Genomic DNA, 12,487 nt, shown 5'->3' with positions numbered 1-12,487 from the left:
GAAATGAAACTCGAGCTAAGATTATATACATGCTGATAGGGACAAATGTAATAGGACTTATGGAGGGTGTACACTAGAATAAACAAACAGAAAAGTTAGTAGTTAGGAGGGAAGTTCGACAGTTAACAGTGTGGTTAGGGGCAGCTGTTAGTCCAATTGTAGAAGGAATAGGTATCTTAGGGAAAATTAGTTTGTACCTAGCTATTGCATGGTGTAAAGGAGATCCACTCCTTGAACAATATTGACCAATAAAATAGACCATACGTTATTTCGTCTTCTTTCTCAAAACTCATTACTTTGTGCTTAGTTTTTCGAAGTTCACCTCCTCTTCTCAAAATAGTACTACCTCATTGTTTTGTAGTTCAAAACAAACAATTATGAAAGGAAATCAATTGACAAGATGACTATAGGAAAAATAAAAAGAAAAATGCACTGAAGCTTTGGATTATGCTTGGGAGTAATACAATAAGTGAAGAGACAGACAAAATTAACAATGAAGAAAATAAAAAAAAGAAGGTTCTAGTTTTTTTTTATAGGCAATATAATAAATATATTGAATAGAAGTACAAGGGGTACTTCAACCCAATACAAGAGGAAGAAAATATAATATGATTACAAGAAAAAAGCAGCACAAAAATTGCATAGACAGAAACATATGCAAACCCACTCCCAACCCCTCCAAGGAAGAGAGATCAAAGGAAGAAGCCTCATTAAAACCTTAATAGGAAAAACCCCCTTGGGAAAACCTAGTGAAGGAAAAAGAGTACATCTTACTAAGATCAGAACGACACTTCCAAGGAGTAAAAACCAACATAAGCAGAATACATCAACAACACAACAGCCCCTAAGACTTTCCAAGACTGCTAAAAAGAAGAGACCATCACAGGCCTTCAAACCAATCTCCACAAAGTAGCAGAGTAAGCCTGGCACATTGCACCTTAATCACCAACCTCAAATACCCCCAAAGCCTTGGAAAAACCAAAACCAAGCACTTCCAAAGCTAAAAACCGAGCCATCACACAATATATTACCCGGAGCAGCTTCCCAAGTCCCAAAAAACATGATACCCATCCAACTTGATTTCAAAATCAACCAGCCTATGTTGCACACAATAACAAAACATAACAATATTCCAACAGGCATCAGTAAGCAGCAAATTGAGTCAAGATAAGCACTGCAGCGGTTCAATGCACCATTCAAAATGGGAGTAATTAAAATCCTTCAGTCTAGCCCGGAGCCAATTCCAAGCTTTTAATTTTATTTTGTCCATCAAATCTGAAATTTCAGCAGCCTCCCCCCTAAAAATTAAGCCATTTCTCCCATTCCAAAGCGCCACAACAGCAGCTAACCAAACTGAAGAAAGGCCTCCCCTTTTTGACACTGAGCAGCTCTCCACAAATTGCAAGAAGTGATTACTGGGATCATCAGCAAGCACCAAACACAGGTTAAACCAATTAAGTACCTTAGCCCACACCTTCCAAGCAAAAGCACAAGTGAACAATAAATGTGCTGTAGATTCTAACTCTGAATTACACCAAGGGCAGAAAACATAATCAATTTGAATATGCCTGATCCTAGTGTGTGTTGGGAAATAATCTGTGTTGGGGAAGATGCTGCAACTCTTGAATTGATGAAGTTGATGACAGATGCACTTGAAGATTCAAAGCGTGCCTAAGCACTAACCTTTAGGTTCAATTCGCCCCCACCAATTAATATATATTGGATGCAATTGAGAAAACCGGCGAATTCCCTTCAGGATACTATGAATCCCTTGATGTGGTTTGCACTAACACACCAAGCGTATCTTTGATAATAGTTTACGGAAATATGATTCCCTCACTTCACTCATGCATTAGTGAAGAGAAGGATGATTTAGAATATAGAAAATGAAAGAGAAATTGGTAAGAAAGATGTCAATTTCGCACATGTATTTTGTCTAATTTTCCTTGCTCAAGTATCTCTTTATATAGATATACTAACATCCCTTGGTGAAGAGATTCTCTTGAAAAACTAACGGTTAGAAACCATTATATATTTAATGTTCGAAATATAATCAGAACCAATGCGTTGGTTCTTTTGGCTTCCAACGCTTGCACCGTTTAGGGAGGTCGCGGGTTCAAATCCAACAGGCTTGTTAGCCATCTGCTGGGCCACTACCAACATAATGATATTCTCACGAACTTTAAATATTATAACCATTAGCAATATACATATTTCCAATTTATATTTGGGAAATATTTCTCACAGTGTGTAACAACTGGCCTGATCCTTGTTGACTAGGAACCTCATACATTATGAACTCAGATTGAATAGAGTGCAGATTTGGCCAAACGACTACAGAAAAAAGAAAAGAGCACTGAAGCTTTGGACTATGCTTGGGAGTGGATCTTTCTTGCAATTTTTGTCGTTTCTTCTTTTGTTTTATATTTGCACTTAAAGACAAAAGCAAAAAGGTGAGGTGAGTTAAAGTCACTCAAAGTCAATAATAGAGGAATAAAAAAGTGCGCCTTTACTGGAAAGTGGAGACCCTCTTGTAAAAAGTGCTGCACAATGATCTCTGTGTTCCCATATTTGCTTCCCCTCACCGCACAGCTACTCTCTCCGCGACTTCCGTCTCCGCCACACTCACTGGCAGCCTTAGCCCTCCGATTCCGACATGGAGAGCATCATCACGGACCAGCAGACCTTCGACGACCCAGTGGAAGCTATCCGACATGCCTACCATCGCCAAGTATGCTTTTCTTCCCTTATTTTTATGTCAATAGCATAATTTCGTTATATCTATGATCTCTTTGATATTTTATTTTCGAATTTTAGGGAAAGATGTACGATGTGTTTTTGAGTTTTAGAGGAGAAGACAGTCGCGCAAAGTTCATTTCACATCTCTATGCCTCTCTCCAAAATGCTGGCATTTATGTTTTCAGAGACAATGATGAGATTGAACGGGGAGATTGGGTCTCATACTCACTAATGCGAGCTATCAGTCAATCTAAAATTTGTATCGTGGTTTTGTCAAAACATTATATGCTAATTCAAAATGGTGTATGCTAGAGTTGTATGAAATAATGAAACATCGCAGAACCACAGGGCTGGTGGTTGTTCCGGTGTTCTATGAGGTAGATCCCTCAGATGTACGTCATCAGACAGGTGATTTTGGAAAGGAGTTTGAAAATCTTAGTACAAGAACCTCGATCGAAGAAGAAGATAAACTTAGTGTGAACAAATTTAAATGGTTTTGAAGAATCTCACTCTCACATATGGTGCGTGAAATTCGCCATCCAATAAAGAAAAGGGTTAACTAAGTTTTTTGGTCCCTCTAATATCGTCGGCGGAATTTAGTCCCCTGTCGGAGCAAAGTTGTCTTTTGCCTCTCTTTTGATGCTAATCCTATCATTATGCTGCCACTGCCATTTTTATGTGTTCTACTGGTCTACTCAAATGCCTTTTTATGTTTTTGGGATGTACCTTGTATAGGGGTTTATGTCATGAGTTTGGTGAAGGTGTTGTGTTTTGCTCTTTGTATGTTGTGCCTTGGTTTGTGTTTATTCAACTAAACATATCGTGGATTAGATAGTTTAGGTTGAGAGGGTTATATGGTGTCACACTGCTCTTTGGGTGTTGTTCTTGTTCTTGTAATATTTATAAATGTTGACCACTACAGGATCCACCATGCCCAAACATCCTGCCAAAAAGGTGACCAACTAATCTAAGATTGTTGCCCCTTCCCCACCCATCTTTTACTGGTGGGTGAAGAAAGAGGTTCTCCACTTTTCTTCATCTCACACTTCTCCTAAGTCAACGCCAACCTAAAAACTTGTTCAACCTAAAAACTTGTTCAACCTTTGCGTAGGCAAACCGGCCGAGGAAGCTATTGACTTCATTTTTATGTACAAGACTATATTTGGCAAATTGCATGTTGAACTTCTCTTTTCTTCCTTCGGATGCTCTATCCTTCATGTCCTTAATGTCACGCCATCCTAGATGCATCCAAATAGTTGGGCGTTTGTGAAAGTCTTTTCCATACTCTGCATTCACTTCCATATTTATCCCACCGCCATCATCTTTTTCTCCTTGGAAGCAGGTCTTGGTTTACAATTGATGGTCGGGGGGGTTTCCATCAAAACTAGTCAAGGATCAACTGATCAAGTATCTTCACGCTTTATCTCCAATCTTACGAAAAATTTATTCATGAGTTTTTCCAGCTAAAGGCTAAAGAAGATTTCCTGAAAGTTTTCTAAGTTAAAGGCCAAAGGTAGATTTGGCTAAGAATGCATTGGAGATTGAAGAGATAGTGGGACATGCAGCTGAGAAGTATCAGGCTGGTTTCTAAGTTTTTAACTTATGTTTTCCGGTGTCTGCTGTGCAATTTTGTAACAGCGACAATGTTACCTTCAGGGAAGGCTGATCTGGCCGCTTTTGGATTGTACTGTTTAATCTTTTATCAAACATATGTTTCATTATCTTTTAAGCCACTTAAGTATTGACTATCGTTTACACGGTAGTTTTATTGACAGAATTTAACGTTTTAAAAACAATGTTCACAAGGATACACGCGGAACTGTCATTTTTTCACAATTAATTTTCCTCTTCTTTGACACCACCACAGGTTGTAAAATGGAAATATATTTGTTTATCCATACTTGTTCTAGATTCATATTTTGGTTCATAATTTACAGAAATGAAAGTGAGGATATCATGAAAGTAGTTGAAGATGTTACCGATTTGCTAGGCAAGACAGACTTATTTGTTGCTGAGCACCCAGTGGGGGTAGAAGCCCGCATTCAAGATGTCATTCAACTATTGAAAAGCCAACGATCCACAGATCCTCTACTACTTGGGATATGGGGAATGGGAGGGTTGGGTAAAACAACCATTGCCAAAGCCGTGTATAATCAAATTCGTCGTGATTTTGAGGCAAAGAGCTTCCTCCTAAATGTTAGGGAAGTTTGCGAACAAAATAATGGCTTAGTTACTTTACAACAGAAGCTTCTTTCTGATATCTACAAAAAAACCAAGATAAAGATAGATAATGTTGAATCAGGAAGAGAGGAATTGAAGAGAAGACTTAGCCAAAAGAAAATATTTCCTGTGCTCGATGATGTCAATAAGTTGGACCAACTAAGTGCTTTGTGTGGAAGTCGTGACTGGTTTGGCCAAGGAAGTAGAATTATCATCACAACAAGAGATGTAAATATTGTTAAAAAGGAGCTTGGAGTTGAAATTGTATATAGAATAAAAGAAATGAACGACAAGGAATCTCTTGAGCTGTTTAGTTGGCATGCATTTAAACAACCAAGTCCTGAAGATGGTTTTGCCAATCTTTCTAGCGATGTAGTTAAATACTGCGGGGGGTTGCCGCTAGCTCTTCAAGTAATTGGGTCCTTTTTGTTGACTAGGAGGAGGATAACAGAGTGGAAGAGTGTACTGGAGAAACTCAAAATGATTCCCAATAATGAAGTGATGGAGAAGCTTAGAATAAGTTTTGATGGTTTAAGTGATGATGATATTAAAGAAATATTCCTTGATATGGCTTTCTTCTTTATTGGGATGGACCAAAATGATGTGGTTGAGATATTAAATGACTGTGGGAATTTTGCAGAAATTGGAATAAGTGTCCTCGTACAACAATGCCTTGTAACTATTGATAGGAAGAACAAGATCGGAATGCATGATTTGCTACGAGACATGGGAAGAGATATTGTCCGCAAGAGATCAGCAGAAGGAGGCAAGGAGCCTAGTAGATTATGGTGTTATGAGGATGTGCAGCGTGTATTATCAAAATACACTGTAAGAACTTATTTCATCTATTGTTTTTGTTTCTAAACTATCTAAAGTCAGATTGCTAAATGAGTTCAGTTGTTACCAACATTCAGTTGCTTGTCTTGTTTATCTCAATAACTGTGAAAATGATCTTTGCTTGTGAATCATTTTGTGCTACATGGTTCCTAGTAATAGATTATGGGCTTCAAACCTTACTGTTGTAGTCAGTTACTCTAGTAGATTTGTAATTACCATTTACCTACAATTTGTGATTCATTTTTTTTCTGTTGATTTTGTCTCATAGAGAACAGTGGATGTTCAGGGACTGACTTTGAAGTGTCCAGAAATGGATACAACTTATAATTTGGATGCCAAAGCATTTGGGAAGATGGATAAACTTAGATTGCTTCAACTTGCTGGCGCACAACTTGATGGAGATTATAAGTATCTTTCAAGAGATCTTAGATGGCTTTGCTGGCATAGATTTCCTTTAAAATATACACCAGCAGACTTCCATCAACAAAGTTTAGTTGCCATCGACTTCAAATATTCCAATCTGGTACAAGTTTGGAAGAAGTCTCAGGTTTCTTTTTTATATTCTTTAAAAGATAGAGTTTGAAGATTACATATCTTACATGGACATTTTAAACCGACTTTTGGGTGATATTTTTTCTTTTTCGTCTATTTTCGCTGCTTTCTCTAACATAGGTTTTCAAATCTCTTTGTGCCAGATGCTGATGAAGCTGAAATTTCTCAATCTTAGTCATTCTCCAAACTTAAGACAAACTCCAGACTTTTCAAACTTACCAAATCTTGAAAAGTTAGTACTGAAAGATTGTACTAGTTTGTCTTCGATTTCTCATACTATTGGAAATCTCAATGAACTGCTTCTTATAAACTTGAAAAATTGTACAAGCCTTCGTCAACTTCCAAGAAGCATCTATAAGTTGAAGTCATTAAAAACACTCATTTTGTCTGGGTGTTCAAAAATTGACAAGTTGGAAGAGGATATGGAACAAATGGTATCTTTAACCACCTTGGTTGCAGATAACACTGGTATAACAAGAGTTCCCTTTGCTGTAGTGAGATCAAAAAGCATTGGATATATATCTCTGTGCGGCTATGAAGGATTCTCACGAGATGTATTTCCTTCAATTATACAGTCTTGGCTGTCTCCAGCTAATAATGCTTTATCCCAAGTTCAAACATCTGTTGTGGGTATGTCATGTCTTGATCTATTGGATGAACAGAACAGTAGTTTCTATGGTCTATTATATGCTCTAAAAGATATTCAGAAGCTTCAACGCCTATGGGTGAAGTGTGACTCAGATGTTCAGCTGAATCAAAGTATAGAGAGGATTTTGGATACCTTAAATACCACAATTTGTGGGGAATTAGAAGCAACCCCAAGCACATCTCAAGTCTCAGCCAATAAGTCCACTTTAGTTGATTGGCACAACCAAGTTCGCATTTCAAGGTCAAAAAAATCATTGACATCTCTTCTGATACAAATGGGAATGAACTGCAGTGTTGCTGATACTCTTAAAGAAAGCATTTTACAGGTTCTCTCTCCACTTTACACACACACCACCTTTACCTGATTAAAGTAAGTATATGGAACTAGGGCTGCCTTATTAATGTTTTAAGTATGAGAAATGCTAGCCTTTACACACACACCACCACCTTGAGAGTTGGTTAGACATCACATTAGTTTTTAATTTAGATTAACTCTTGTGATAATTGATGTTTTAACATTGGTATTAAAAAATAATTATACATCAAAACTTTATACTTAGTACTTACAAATGGGCATATGTAACAGTCTTGGGGCTTGTATGATTTTGTCTGTTTTGTACATTTAAATACTATTTTATAAAACTTGTTTTACAGAAGAAGAAAAGAAAAACCGTTTGAAGTTTGAACAAGATGTTTTGCAAAGCGTAAAGAAATGTGACTTGATAACTAAGAACAAAAACTGAAAACATCTGAGATGCTATGAGATTATAGTTTAAAAACTCTAAGTAGAACTATTTATAAGAAGAGTTTTTTGAAGCAGTCTATATCAAACAAGTTTTTTCTCATTTTCTATTTTTAAAAAATAAACTGTTCAAAGAGACCCTTGCTATTTTTAAGTACAATATGAATTTTTTTTTATTTCCTGAAGATGGCATAGAGTACAAGTTAAATTTACAAGAAAATAGGTAATTATGTTTTACGGAAAATATGTGTTTAACATTTAAATTAAATAATTTTAGTATCAAGATATTCAATATTTTTATTTTTTATATATGTGTGCATGTTCATTGAACAGAAAATGTCTCCCATCGAGTTTGGTTTACTTCCGAATAACATCTATCCTGATTGGCTAACATTCAATAGTGAATGTTCTTCTGTGATTTTCAAAGTCCCTCAAGTGGATGGGCGCAACTTGAGGGCAATAATGTGCATTGTTTATTCTTCTTCCCCAGACAAAATCACATCAGAAGGCCTTAAAAATGTGATGTTGATAAATTACACAAAAAACACCATTCAGCTCTATAAGAAAGATGCATTTGACTCCTTCGATGAAGAGGAGTGGCAGAAAGTAGTATCAAATATAGAACCTGGTAACAAAGTGAAGGTGGTGGTTGTTTTTGAGGACAGTTTCTCTGTGAAGAATACAACAGTTTATCTCATATATGATGAACCAATTGACAAAAAGGCAGAGCACTACCATGAGCCTGATAAGAATGCTGTTGTTTCCAGCGGTGATGAAAATGTAAGTAATAATAGTCTGAGATTTTGCGCATTCGAAATGAATGGTTGTTCATATTGTTATCAAAGCAGAATTTCAGTACTGAATTGGAACTGTAAAACAGTTGTGCATGTAACCTCATAAATCTGGTCATGTATGTTGGACACACTGAACTGCTTCAACTGCTAGAATGGATAAAAAACTTTGCACATTTGAACTTTAAGTTTATTTCTTCAAATAGCATTATTCCATTCACGAGGTCATCCCTTTCTCTTTGTTTATGGTTTTAGATATTTGGTAGACTCTTCTTCATACTCCCTTCCCTAGTTAGAGCCGTTCTAACTTCACAGCCTTTCTGGTTCGGTCTGGCTGGTATCTTGATCGGGTCTCGCTGCTTTTCTGATCGGCGAAGGAGTTATAAACCCATTTTAAGGTTTGAACCCATTTCTTTTGCGTCCACAAAATATTTGTATGTTAAAATTAACTTTTTGCTGTTTATGATATCCTTTGAAGTTTTCCTAAGAAGTTATCCATGCTCAGTAAAAGGCTATCATTCATTTAATATATGTTGAACATTAGTCCTTCCTTTGGGTTTATATTTGGTCCATCTGAACCATAACTCTGAATCAAGGTCCTGATTATTCATTTCCCTATGAAGTTCATGATTGCATGTTTATTCTTCATAATGAAGCTTTGTTTCAATATTGATTTGATTGCTTATATTTGAGATACAACTTCTGCTATTTTATTGCTCTGTCTGAAATAGGGAAGTATCATCCGAGAGCGACCAAGGATCCAATAATCAAGTAGTAAGAGAAGCAACTCTCTCAGGTGATGTACATGATGATATGAAAAGGTGGGATGAAAAAAAGGAATAAACCATTCCAATATCGATGGGTTGGTGCAAATCTTGAGGCTCAAGGAATCAATTCTGAGCATTTCAAATTTCTGGAAGTCTTTAGACGAATTTCCAAAGCTAGAGGAGCAAAAATTGATTGAAGACAAGAGCCACAAGAATGGAGGTAAAAGCTGAAAAATATGTATTATTCTTCAGAGCCAAACTAATCCAAGGTGGAGTGCCTTTCTTCGTTCTTCATGTCAATTTATGTGTTGATTGGCAATGGTTTTTATGTTACTAGTTATAGTTTGTGTTTTACATTCCGCTGTGTTTCAAGTCCACATATGTTGTAATTATTTTAAAGGAAAACTCAAAAGTATTGTTGGTATGTTGAATATGTTATTTTTAAGTGATGCTTTAACAATTTGACTATTGTAGGAACTTTATATATGTACTAGTAGCAATTAGACCGTGTGATATTGTAGTCATATTAAATTCATATTGACATAGGACTTACTTTTATTTCCAGAGAAATGAAAGTGAGAGGATACGATCATTTTGATATTTGTTTAGAGTACGGTGATGGATTTTTTTTAAGCACTTCAATTTTGGTGGAAAAGAGGTGGAAAAAGGATAGATAGAAAGAAAGAGAAAAGGAAAAGAGGATAAGTGAGGGAAATAATGTGACTGTAACTCGAACAAACGTTCGACCCAATCCATTGTAAGTTTTGTTTCTTTTTCATCATAATTGCTTGGTACCCTACACACAAGCAACTATCTAAGAGCATCTCTAATGCTAGCTCTTAATTCATAGTTCTTAGCACTATTCATGTGGGCTCGTACTGTCACATGTGCTTAAGCAACTCTCAAACAATTTTATTCAAACCATGAGTTATTAGTTCTTAGCACTATTCATTTGACCCACCAACCACATTATTTATACTTTTTATTTTCATAAAGTAATAAAACAAAATTTATAAACTAATAAAGTAATTTGGATAAGAGATAAAAATAAGAACTAAGAATCTTGCATTGAAGATGTTCTGAGAAACACTTCAAGGACTTGAATATGTGGACTTATCTTCATCTTTTTCTATTTTCATTCACATTGTCTTAATGTAATGTATTATTCTCTTTAATTTATAACTATGGGCCATGGGCCCATGGCTATGAACCCATTAAACAATTAATTCTTTTTTAATTAAAATTAGTGTGGGTGCCACTTGGGGAGGGACTTACTTGACAAATCTCCCACATGACTCAAGTGAGGTAAATCACTACCATGGTGACAATCATGTGCAAGTCTCAAGGTTTTTCCTTGGTAACAATTTGTCAACAAATCAGCATATTATCATTTGCATGATCTTCTCAACTCAAGTACCAGTAACTTGAAATTCCTCGCTTCATGTTTCTAGTGGTATTCGAATGTGCTTCAATATAAGGCTTGGAAGGTAGAATTCTTACAAAGGTGGATAAGCTTAAATTTCATATACCATTGTTTAGCAACCCATAGACACATGTTACTTCAATCTGGAGACAAAATAGTTTGTACCTTTTTCCCTTAGACATTCAAGATGCAGCATGGTGATCTCTTGCTTTAAATCACCATGGAGGGAAACTAGTCTTTACATCCCTCTGTTGTTTCCCCAAGTCTTGCTAGTTTTCCAAACAATCATTGTACAAATTGATGAAATTTTCACCCCATGAGAATATATGTTATCAAAATAAACATATTTTCTCTAGTTGAAACACATGGGTGTTAGGGGTAGAAGAAAACAAAGTAAAGTCAACTACATAACCGTTGGTTCATTAGAAGAAAATGAAGACCGTGTTTACAAACCATTTTCATCCAATATTCCTCGAACTCATCAATTGTAAAATGTGAATAAAGTGTTTCTCAAAGTGTTTTTATAAATGGCTTGTCGACATGCATTCTTGTACAAGTATTTTACACAGATTCGATGTGATGCATTCGAAAAAACTTGTTTGATGGCCTCCTTCATAGCACCATCACCATCTGTGACACAAGATTTAGGGAGCTTATTGCACATTGCTTCTAAGAAAGTTTCCAACGCCCACTTGTATGTATCCACAATCTCATCCATGAGTAAAGCACATGCAAATACAACTGTCTAGAAATGATGATTACATTCGGAAAATATAACAAGTGGATTGTTATATTTGTCTTCACGTATGTGGTTTCAAATGCAAGAACATCACCAAAGCATTGAAAGTGTGCTCTATTACAACCATCTGCCCATAAAAGTTTTTTCAATCAGCCGTCAGCGGTGGTTGTGTAATTTGAAAAATAAAACATGGCATTTGTATCATGCTTTGCTCTTAGATAAGTTATGGCAATTCAAGCATCCCCACCTTTAATATGTAATGTTTTTGCCTGTTGTTGTTGTCCAAGTATCTTTTTTTTTAAATAAACTCCTGAAAATCCCCCTTTTTGTGTCGTCATATAACCCAAGATATGACATGTTCTAACACCAAATGAGTGAAGGATATCCACTTGAGCTTTATCACCTCCACACATCACAAGGTAAGAGTCAATCAAAGGCATATATTTTGATGGGGTTAGTTTGTGGGTGTGACACAAACGACACCACCTTCCATTTCAACATCTGTTAATTAAAGCGTATCAGAAGATTTGCTTGACAATTCGTACGAGTTAGGGATCTATGGTTTCTTTGCCTATCCGTGATGAAGTGCCTCTTTTTCCCTTAACCCCTCTCTATGGCATACAAGTTGACGCATAACAATTTTCTCCTGTGAATCTTATTCACATACATCTCTTATCACCACAAATCCAACACCTTTCGCATAAGCGCAATAAAAAGTGTATGCGTCAAAATCACTGCAAAACTCCGAACCTCGGATTTCATATGTTGTTAGATAATACATTCTTGTGTTCATCATTTGAAGAATTTGTGTTTGTGTCATCACTACTCCCACCCAAATCACTGTCATCCCCTTCACCATGATCTTTCTTGGAGATTCCTTCATAACCATTTTTTTGGTCACCACCATTCTCTGAGCCAGACACATGCACAACTTGAAGGAAAACACTTCAATTGGATGTCACAAGAAATTAGCACTCTATCCAATCTTCTATAGCAAAACGTAAGCAGCTCCATCACAGACCTATCCAC

At 36.3% G+C, this 12,487-nt stretch overlaps 1 protein-coding gene across 1 annotated transcript; it reads left to right on the top strand.

Moving 5' to 3' along the window:
- Positions 1-2,466: 2,466 nt before the first annotated feature.
- On the top strand, positions 2,467-9,738 carry LOC130749345 (disease resistance protein RUN1-like). Its single transcript, XM_057602689.1, has 7 exons — positions 2,467-2,731; positions 4,677-5,787; positions 6,065-6,343; positions 6,492-7,322; positions 8,072-8,518; positions 8,785-8,927; positions 9,261-9,738. Exons 1-7 carry the CDS (start codon positions 2,715-2,717, stop codon positions 9,370-9,372), a joined length of 2,940 nt encoding a protein of 979 aa, XP_057458672.1. The 5' UTR covers positions 2,467-2,714; the 3' UTR covers positions 9,373-9,738.
- The last annotated feature ends 2,749 nt before the right edge of the window (positions 9,739-12,487 follow it).

The sequence above is a fragment of the Lotus japonicus genome, chromosome 3 (assembly GCF_012489685.1).
Source record: "Lotus japonicus ecotype B-129 chromosome 3, LjGifu_v1.2".
Lineage (NCBI taxonomy): Eukaryota > Viridiplantae > Streptophyta > Magnoliopsida > Fabales > Fabaceae > Lotus > Lotus japonicus.
This window is presented reverse-complemented; position numbering and strand designations above follow the sequence as displayed.

What these genes read in the sequence shown, in the direction of transcription:
- LOC130749345 (XM_057602689.1), top strand. An exon ending in GTGTATTATCAAAATACACT is followed by an intron (nt 5,788 to 6,064) that starts GTAAGAACTTAT and finishes TTTGTCTCATAG; the next exon opens with AGAACAGTGGATGTTCAGGG. An exon ending in AAGTTTGGAAGAAGTCTCAG is followed by an intron (nt 6,344 to 6,491) that starts GTTTCTTTTTTA and finishes TCTTTGTGCCAG; the next exon opens with ATGCTGATGAAGCTGAAATT.